The 10,912-nt window shown below is 34.5% G+C and overlaps 1 protein-coding gene across 1 annotated transcript in view; it reads left to right on the top strand.

The window, feature by feature from the left end:
• Nucleotides 1-727: 727 nt before the first annotated feature.
• Nucleotides 728-10,912, top strand: part of syn3 (synapsin III) — a 39,259-nt gene continuing 29,074 nt past the window's right edge. The window contains exons 1-6 of the mRNA XM_077709288.1: nt 728-962; nt 3,137-3,593; nt 7,433-7,490; nt 8,020-8,111; nt 9,708-9,864; nt 10,682-10,771. Coding sequence (XP_077565414.1) covers nt 3,196-3,593; nt 7,433-7,490; nt 8,020-8,111; nt 9,708-9,864; nt 10,682-10,771 — 795 coding nt within the window. The 5' untranslated portion in view covers nt 728-962; nt 3,137-3,195. The remainder of the gene's footprint in view (nt 963-3,136; nt 3,594-7,432; nt 7,491-8,019; nt 8,112-9,707; nt 9,865-10,681; nt 10,772-10,912) is intronic.

The raw sequence follows: 10,912 nt of genomic DNA, 5'->3' as shown, positions 1-10,912 counted from the left end.
TATATCTATATCTATATATATATATATATATATATATATATATATATATATATATATATATATATATATATATATATATATATATATATATATATATATATATATATATATATATATATATATATATATATATATATATATCTATATATATATCTATATATATATATATATATATATATATATATATATATATATATATATATATATATATATATATATATATATATATATATATATATATATATATATATATATATATATATATATATATATATATATATATATATATATATATATATATATATATATATATATATATATATATATATATATATATATATATATATATATATATATATATATATATATATATATATATATATATATATATATATATATATATATATATATATATATATATATATATATATATATATATATATATATATATATATATATATATATATATATATATATATATATATATATATATATATATATATATATATATATATATATATTATCCTAACTCCTAGTATTAATTTCCCTTTAACATTATTTTCCCCATATTATCCTCTTTAAAAATATATATTTCATAACAAACAAACATCATGTCTAACAATCACGCACCAAAATCCCCATCCTTCCATTGAGCAAAAAATAAATAAATAAATAAATAACGACTGCAGTAATGAACGCACCCCTTTTCCTTTTCCCAGCATGCATTGCGAGGAAGAAGCGAGTGAGCGTGCAATCAAGGGAGAGTGAGAAAAGGTGGGGAGCTTGGTTCGTTTGCTTGGAATTATCAAGAGGACAACAAGGAAGGAAGCAGCAGTGCACCTCAAATATAATCATAACAATAACAATACTAATCAAATAAATAAAGAAAAATCTGCATCATAATAATAATACAGCAAAAAAAGCAGGGAGCTTGTCTAACATCACTGCTGTCAACCGCTCAGGTAATTTGATTTCTTTCTTGCAATACTCGAAGGGAGATTCCTGTCGCGGATCTTACACAATGGAGCTATAAAACGCAGTTTTCTCGGTTTCTATCTTGGAATCCCCCGCATCGGCATTAAAAAGGGGGTTGCAAAAGACGTGCTTCGTTGATCTTTTATTGTGATGATGGCGATTGTGGTGCAGGTAGTGAGGGATCCTCAGCTTTCTGCAGGGGTTCCCTTAGCATAGAGCACATGGGAAAAATACGGCCCGCGTGCTACATACGGCCTGTTAGTTTTTTTTTCCGGCCCGCCGATGTTGTCCATTTTTGGAAATTTATTTATTGTATTTTGTTTAGTTTTTGTAACCCCAAGATGGCGCTGTTACCCAGAATCCTTTGGCAGTAGCTCTGTCCACTCTTATTTGTTTTTGTTTTGTTTTACAGTCCTGTCTTTTTGCAAATTACATTTTAATATTTGTTAATACATTTCTTTTTACTTTTGTTCTTTATACTTTTTACTTTAATGGTGCGTGATGATTATGTTAATACTTTAGTCCTTTTTTCCTGTTTCTTTCCTCTGTCCACTTTGTTTTTGTTTTGTTTTACAGTCCTATCTTTTTGCAAATTACATTTTAATATTTGTCAATACATTCCTTTTTACTTTTGCACTTTATACTTTTTACTTTAATGATGCGTGATGAGTATGTTAATACTTTAGTCCTTTTTTCCTGTTTATGTTTCATATGTACTGTTAACTGATGCACTTTTTATATGTATCGTATCTTGTGCTAACCCGGCCCATCTGGTCAAATATTTAAAGTCAATGTCTCCCCCGGGCCTAAAAGTTTGCCCACCCCTGCCTTAGCATCATCTGCAGACTTTAGCCCTAGCCCATAATTGTGTAAAGCATTATTAATCAACAAAATCAATTGATTAAATTGTAAGGAACTTCTAATTTTAGCCTCCGAAGGGTTGGGGGCGCTGACTTGCCAACGTGGAGGCGCCTCCAATGTTCTTTCAGCATTCTCAGTTTCTCTCTTTTGGAAAAAAACCAAAACTTTTTGGCTTGGGAAGTCGCGAGATGCAAGTTCCAATAGCTAGCTAAGCCGAGAAGTTCATTTTTTTTATTCTCCTGGCAAGATTTGCTGTGATTCCAAATAAGAAGCAGACTTTCACACCAGCCTCCCACAAGCGAGTGAAGAGGATGGCTACATGTCGAAGAATTGTTCTTAAAAGGAACGAAATATGATTAGGATCATGGGGAAAAGTAGGAGTAAAACATATCACTTGCACTCGTGAACCCGCAGTTCAGACTGTCATGAATAATAAAAGATAAATTGCAGCACTGCTGCTGTCACTAAGGAAACATGTTGATTCCTAAGCATGATATTGGATTGGATTATTGTTATATATTATTGTATGATTGTGTGTGTGTGTGTGTTTAGGGTAATTCACACTAAAAATCTGAGTGTGGGATGGGATAGTGCCAGTAGAAACAGAATTGGTCTATTCATTTTTCATTTTATTTATTATTATTGTACATCCTCCCATCAGCTGTCAGGTTCTTTAACAACAAAAATGGCTGTGTTAGGACCTACCATATGCATGTACATGTATATGTATACAGTGTTCCCTCGGTTATCGCCGTTATTAGGGACCGGGACCACCTGCGATAAGTGCATTTCCGCGAAGTAGGGATTCCCCTTCAAAAATGCTTAATTTGAATTTAATTTAAAAAGAAAAATTCAATTTTTTATTTATTTACATTTTTGTACCCCCCTGTATACAGTACACCATATAGAATACGGGTAGAGGGAGTGAAATTCATGTTATAACAAAAAACACTAAAATATGTTGTTTCAATGTAATATTTGTATTTTTTTCCCCAAAAAAATCTGCAAAGCTCCGAGTCCGCAGTAGCTGAACCACGAAGTAGCGAGGGAACACTGTATATATATATTTATATTTCAGCAACATGCTTATTTATATATATTTATTCATGTAAGTATTTATTAACTTACTATCTATTTATGTCTAAAATGTCTTTTTCTGTGTCTGTATTCTCACCTTCTTGCTACTGTGACAACAAAATTTCCCGAATACGGGATAAATAAATAAAGGGTCAAAAACAATAGCAAATCGGTGTTGCAAACCCAAAGAATTCTTAAATAATATTGTTCTCCCTTTTTTTAGGACTTTTTATCACAGCAAACTTCCTCTGGCCCAACCGCCCCCCACCAGCCACAGTCGCCATGAACTACCTTCGCCGGCGTCTCTCAGACAGCAGCTTTGTGGCCAACCTGCCCAACGGCTACATGATGGACCTGCAGAAGCCCACCCCGACGGGTTCCTCCACTTCCTCGCCGGCCTCCCCGGCCACCGAGCGACGGCAGCCCCCGTGCGTCCCGGCCCAGGCTCCGAGTTCTGGCCCTGGCTCCTCTGGTGCCGGTAGCTTCCTCAGCTCCTTCTCTAGCGTGGTGAAGAGCGCCCAGTTGGCGCAGAATGCAGCAGCCGCCGCTCATGCCAAGTCGGCGGCGGCGGCGGCAGCCACCGGTGCTGAGGGAACTCCAACTGCAAGCGGTCCACCTCCTAAACCTGTTGCCCGCAAACCCAAGATCTTGCTTGTCGTTGATGATCAACACACAGATTGGTGAGTACCTATTTATGTTGAAAAGAGAAGATATTTAGATATTAAACTCTCTCTCTCATGAATATAATTTTGAGAGCTGGTTTTAACAGTACTTGGATATTAAACAGTACTTAGATATTAAACTCTACTTAGATATTAAACAGTACTTAGATATTAAACAGTACTTAGATATTAAACAGTACTTAGATATTAAACAGTACTTAGATATTAAACAGTACTTAGATATTAAACACTACTTAGATATTAAACACTACTTAGATACTAAACAGTACTTAGATACTAAACAGTACTTAGATATTAAACAGTACTTATATATTAAACAGTACATATATATTAAACAGTACTTAGATATTAAACAGTACTTGGATATTAAAGAGTACTTAGATATTAAACTCATGAATAAAATGTTGAGTGCTGGTTTCAACAGTACTTCGATATTAAACAGTACTTCGATATTAAACAGTACTTTGATATTAAACTGTACTTCGATATTAAACTACTTCGATATTAAACTGTACTTCGATATTAAACTGTACTTCGATATTAAACTGTACTTCGATATTAAACAGTACTTCGATATTAAACAGTACTTCGATATTAAACAGTACTTTGATATTAAACTGTAGTTCGATATTAAACTGTACTTTGATATTAAACTGTACTTCGATATTAAACAGTACTTCAATATTAAACTGTACTTAGATGTTAAACAGTACTTGTATATTAAACTCTCTCTCTTAGATTTCAAACTCCCTTTCTTAGATTTTAAACTCTCTCTCTTATATATGAAATATCATGAATATAATTTTGAGAGCTGGTTTAACAGTAAACTCTGTCACCAAAAGACCGGCGACCAAAAGGCACCAGAAGACCGGCGACCAAAAGACCGCCGACCAAACGGCTTCAATTATAGATCCCTGGATATCATTGCTCAAGTTGCAGAGTAGTAATTCCTTTATGATGTAAGCCTGACTGAATAAAGCACTCTAGCATCTCATGAATTGTCATTTTGTAGCCTGACATCAGTGGGGAGCTAATGTGTTACTCTCTATTTCCAGCCTTATGAATTAATCATCAGCAGGGATCATTACACGGCAGCACTAACAGCTCTGTGGGGATGATAGCCAAGTTTAAAAACCATCACTAAATTAATCCACCCCGCTGACAGCCATATGATGAAGATTGTGCATCCCACTTTCTGCCATTTGAGATAAACTGACCAATTTTCCCTCAAATGCGTGGTGTGTATATCCGGAGGGTCCATCACTCCTCGCTGATTATGAAAATGACTCTACACAGAGGATAAATAAGTTTGATAACAGATTTTAATCTTGGAAAGTACGCAGTTATTAAAGTTGTTATAGATTAAGGTCACATTTTTGGTGATATAGAATAGAACGCTGTTGGTTGAGGTTTTTAAAGTGTAGTTTCTCCTTCTGACCACTATGTGGCGCTGTTCTTCATCTGATATCTTTTAGGTTCTTGTGTTGTAGTAAAAATTCATGGCCAGGAGAGGACAGTATCTGCAAACTACTGTGAGAATAAATACTTAAAATATAAATAATAATACAGGTCCTTAATGTCAAAATACTTCAACAAGCGACCATGATTATTGAAATTTAGACTTTTTTTTGCATGAATTCTTGCAAGTGCGCCCTATAAATAAGGGTAAATGTTTACTTGCTGCTTTGGAAACATATTGTCGTAAACATGTTGTCTTTTACTGTCCCACTTGAAGGACAACGTCTTTAAACAACTTCACAAATCGAAATTGAACTGTTCCACTTGCGACAACAAAACCAAATATGGTGCAGTAGTGCAGTATACTTGTACTCGTCCCCTCCCGTCAGATTCTTTGTGGGTTTTTTTGAGCTTGGTGATCATCCATGGTTCCTTTTTCCTCCTGAGCATTCTAGCTGAGAGGCAGGGGTCGTTGGGGAAACGCCACAACGGCCTGACAGGCTTGGACTCTGGTAATGAGGGGGTGCACAAATGTGGTACACAGGGCCGAGGCAGAAAGTCTCAAAAGGGCATCATTGCCACCAACAAAAATTCTGCGCTATTAGTCTTTCTTGGGAGAAGATGCAAAAAGGCTGGCCCCGTGTTTGAACTCTGTTTTGAATAATAACTTTTTCAGTTAAATTCACAGAAGTCCTGAACATTGCCATTGATCCAAATTCAAATTAAATGGCATTGGAACAAGAATCAATTGGAATTAGTACTGGGTAACCTAGTTGCGTGACCGGACGTTTGGTCGCCGGTCTTTTGGTCCCTTTTGGTCGCAGGTCAAATGTACTTAGATATATTAAACAGTACTTGCATATATTAAACAGTACTTGTATATATTAAACAGTACTTGAATATTAAAAAGTACTTGCATATATTAAACAGTACTTGTATATATTAAACATTACTTGGATATATTAAACAGTACTTGGATATATTAAACAGTACTTGGATATATTAAACAGTACTTGAATATTAAACAGTACTTAGATATTAAACAGTACTTGGATATATTAAATAGTACTTGGATATTAAACAGTAGATATTAAACTCTCTCTTTTAGATATTAAAACTATTAAAAATATGGCTTTATTCCTAAATAATATTTTAATTGTATGAAGTTATTATTGATTATTTTTTATGTGTCACAGCTGTAGCTGCAGTAGAGGTTTTATAGTTTTCAAGGGTTGGTTTGAAGCCGCTGACTTTTACTGATGGTAAAGAGGACCAATTGATGTCATTAATATTTGTATGGCTTTAGCCTTAACTGTATTTTGACCTCATGTATAAGAGATATTGCAAATAACATAATAATATTGTCTTTTTCTGAGGAGTTGAAGCTCGCTGTTACTTAGTAAAATGTCCTCCAAATCTTAATCTTTACATAAACAGATGCCTCAGGTAATACTCCACACAAAGAGGAATGAGTCATAACAAGCCAAAAATAACGTTTTGTTTATTTGACAAGAGGAGATGTTTAAACAGAGCTTTTAAACTCATACTTTCCAGGAGAACTGAAAGAGAAACCGGCTTGAATTTTTGACTAGATAAAACTCTATTACGCTGAAAAAAATTCTTAGCCATGTTGTGTCCCTGTCCTTGGTGCTGACCTTTGACCCCGATGGGCTGCCAACAATCTGTCGAAAAGGCTTCGGGCTATACAATGAATGTAGTCCGGAATCTCTGCGACATGTCTACTAGGGCTTGGGTCACCAACACAAGCTGTTTGGGATTTGCTTCTCATCCTGTTCACACTGAAACATACTTTAGGTTTCTGTCACTTGAATCAACAATTTTAAGTCAAAATACATTTTTATACAATTTTGAAGTCATGTGTCACCAATTAAAAAGTTGTTAACAATGACTTAGGTACCAGAAATAACTAAGTTTTAGCCCGAAATTTGGATTTTTGGTCGCCCGGACGTTTGGTCGCCTGGACGTTTGGTCGCCCGGACGTTTTGTGAAATATTCAAATATTCAAAATAATATGAATTGTTTCATCCAGGCTTTTTGAAAGAGAAAGTCATACATAAACAGTTCCGGTTTTCAAATGTTTTTTCTTACGAGCCATACTCCATTAACAAGTCAAAATACATGAAATTGTGCTGTAATTTTATCAGTTTTAAAGTACAAAAAGTCTATGAATTATTTTGACAATGTTGTTACGCTGTTGCTAATCAATGAATATCAATGAGTTCAATGTGTATCAATGAAATCAATGACGTTGGTGCATTTGGGACTCTCACCACTGGGTTCTATATTTTAGCTAAGAGCCATATGCATATGAAGAGTGAAAATTATATAAATATATATTTTTTCCCCCTCCTTTGCAGGGCCAAGTACTTCCAAGGCAAGAAACTGAATGGCGAGTACGAAATCCGCGTTGAGCAGGTATGTTTTCTCACAAATCTATGCCAAAAACTTGTCTAGACATCCTTCATTTACAATGTGGAGATAACATCTAATTTACCTCCAATAAGCGTTTGCTTCTGCATCTGCAAGTCATTGTTGAGACTGCGCCACTCTTTGAAATGGAGTGCTGGCTTTTTATAGGCAAAGGGGGAAAAAAAGGACCACATAGTTGGATTTTATAGGCTATTTGCTCAACTCTCTACTGTTGTGGTCACGTCTCATCTTTTTGGTGAGGCCTGTGAAAACCAAAACAAAAATACTCAATCAAAAAAATATTTTTTGGCAGGCCTAAGAACTAGTTTAAATATATATTTATTTGATACTTTAATAATGAGTGATGAGTATGTTAATACTTAAGTCCTTTTTTTCTGTTTATGTTTCATATGTACTGTTAACGGATGCACTTTTTTATCTGTATCGTATCTTGTGCTGACCTGGCCCATCTGTCAAATTTTTAAAGTCAATGTAGCCCCCCAAACTTAAGGAAACTGCTTTTTTTCTTCCCCAGGCAGAGTTCTCCGAGATCAACCTGGCCTCAAGTGTCACATCAGGATGCATGGTGGACATGCAAGTCAACAAGGGAGGCACCAAAACTACCCGGTAAGCACGTTTAACATCCTCCCACTAATTCAAACGGCAGTCGTAAATATTCACGGCTCCGACAGTAGCAGCGTTCCGACATGTGAAACCGTGTATTGAAATAGACTGTTGTGTTAAATCGGGGTTGGAGGAAGAGTTATGATCAGTTGATCAGGGTGGCAAAGATGACTTCATCGTCCTCTGCTAAAGCCTCACGTGACCCTTTTATAGGTTTTCCGTTGTTTTAAAGGACTGGAAATCAACAAGCTAAGAGAATGATGTCAGAGTTTGAAAGGCAAACAATAGTACTGTTTAATATCTCCGTACTGTTCAATAGCTCCGTACTGTTTAATATATAAGTACTGTTTAATATCTAAGTACTGTTTAATATCTAAGTACTGTTTAATACCTAAGTACTGTTTAATACCTAAGTACTGTTTAATACCTAAGTACTGTTTAATACCTAAGTACTGTTTAATATCTAAGTACTCTTTAATATCTAAGTACTCTTTAATATCTAAGTACTCTTTAATATCTCCGTACTGTTCAATATATGCGTACTGTTTAATATCTCAGTACTGTTTAATATCTCAGTACTGTTTAATACCTAAGTACTGTTTAATACCTAAGTACTGTTTAATACCTAAGTACTGTTTAATATCTAAGTACTGTTTCATATCTAAGTACTGTTTCATATCTAAGTACTGTTTCATATCTAAGTACTGTTTCATATCTAAGTACTGTTTCATATCTAAGTACTGTTTCATATCTAAGTACTGTTTCATATCTAAGTACTGTTTCATATCTAAGTACTGTTTCATATCTAAGTACTCTTTAATATTTCCGTACCGTTTAATATTTCCGTACCGTTTAATATCTCAGTACTGTTTAATACCTCAGTACTGTTTAATACCTCAGTACTGTTTAATACCTCAGTACTGGTTAATATCTAAGTACTCTTTAATATCTAAGTACTCTTTAATATCTCAGTACTCTTTAATATCTCAGTACTGTTTAATATCTCAGTACTGTTTAATATCTCAGTACTGTTTAACATCTCAGTACTGTTTAATACCTCAGTACTGTTTAATATCTCAGTACTGTTTAATATCTAAGCACTGTTTAATATCTAAGTACTGGTAATAATAGTAGATATTTAGATATTAAACTCTCTCTCATGAATATAATTTTGAGAGCTGGTTTGAACAGTACTTAGATATTAAACAGTACAACACTTAATATAACACCACATAATATGTAGCATACCAGCAAGTATCTTTTAGTGTCCATGTAAATCTTTGGTTGTGAATTACCTGCACAGAAACAGACTTTTACTTCTTCTAAGGTGATTTGAAACATATTTTTTAAACACAGATAACCCTGAATGGTCATTTTGGTGCCTAGGGAGGATTAGACTGTGTTAATTGGATAGATAGCCCGAAAAGATTAGGTGCTCTCTTGGGTTTTTTTATTTTACCTGCCACAGACGGTAAATAATCGAGCTCCTTGGGTCCAGATGTGGTGTGTTAATCTGCTGACTAAGATGTTGGCTTAGAGGATGGGGTCAATTTGAAGTAGTAAAACGGGTCGTTTTTTTGGGTTTTTTTCTGTTTTCAGTTCCTTCAAACCTGATTTCGTCCTGATCCGTCAACACGCCTACAGCATGGTCCCGGGAGAGGACTTCAGGAACTTGGTCATCGGCTTGCATTTTGGCGGCGTGCCCAGTATCAATTCACTTTTCTCCATCTACAACTTCTGCAGCAAGCCTTGGGTGGTAAGTCAATTCGAACCGGTGACCTCCCGGGACTCGTATTATGACTCACTCTGCAGTTGATTCACAATACTGCAGTGTATTATACTCATGAGAGTTTAATATCTAAGAGAGAAGTTTAATATCTAAGAGAGAAGTTTAATATCTAAGAGAGAAGTTTAATATCTAAGAGAGATGTTTAATATCTAAGAGAGATGTTTAATATCTAAGAGAGAAGTTTAATATCTAAGTAATGTTTAATTTCTAATTATTGTTTAATTTCTAAGTACTGTTTAATTTCTAAGTACTGTTTAATTTCTAAGTACTGTTTAATTTCTAAGTACTGTTTAATTTCTAAGTACTGTTTAATTTCTAAGTACTGTTTAATTTCTAAGTACTGTTAAATACCTAAGTACTGTTAAATACCTAAGTACTGTTAAATACCTAAGTACTGTTAAATATCTAAGTACTGTTAAATATCTAAGTACTGTTTAATATCTAAGTACTGTTGAAACCAGCTCTCAACATTATATTCATGAGTGTTTAATATTAAAATATCTCATGTTTTCAACAGTACTTAGATATTAAACTCTCTCTCTTAGATATTAAACTTCTCTCTTAGATATTAAACTCTCTTTCTTAGATATTAAACTCTCTCTCTCTTAGATATTAATCTCTCTCTCTTAGATATTAAACTCTCTCTCTTAGATATTGAACTCTCTCTCATAAATATAAATTTGAGAGCTGGTTTCAACAGTAAACTCAATGTCACCATTTGACCAGCGACCAAACGTCCAAACACCGTCCTCCTTGACTAAAGACAACCTATTTCCCCTCACAGTTCTCCCAAATGATAAAGATCTACCAATCTCTCGGCGCAGAGAAATTCCCCTTGAACGAACAAACCTTCTATGCCAACCACATGGAGATGGTAAGTACCCTTATGTTACTTTAAATCATTGGCAGCCATTGATGGTGGTAGACGTCCAATTTATTTTGACTACCAGTCAATAGAAATTGGATTTTATTACAGTCAATGGCACCAAGTGCTTGAATTGATTAAATTAATATA

Source organism: Stigmatopora nigra, chromosome 23, assembly GCF_051989575.1.
Source record: "Stigmatopora nigra isolate UIUO_SnigA chromosome 23, RoL_Snig_1.1, whole genome shotgun sequence".
Taxonomy (NCBI): domain Eukaryota; kingdom Metazoa; phylum Chordata; class Actinopteri; order Syngnathiformes; family Syngnathidae; genus Stigmatopora; species Stigmatopora nigra.
The sequence above is the reverse complement of the archived record's forward strand: the minus strand, read 5'-3'. Positions and strand labels throughout refer to the sequence as shown.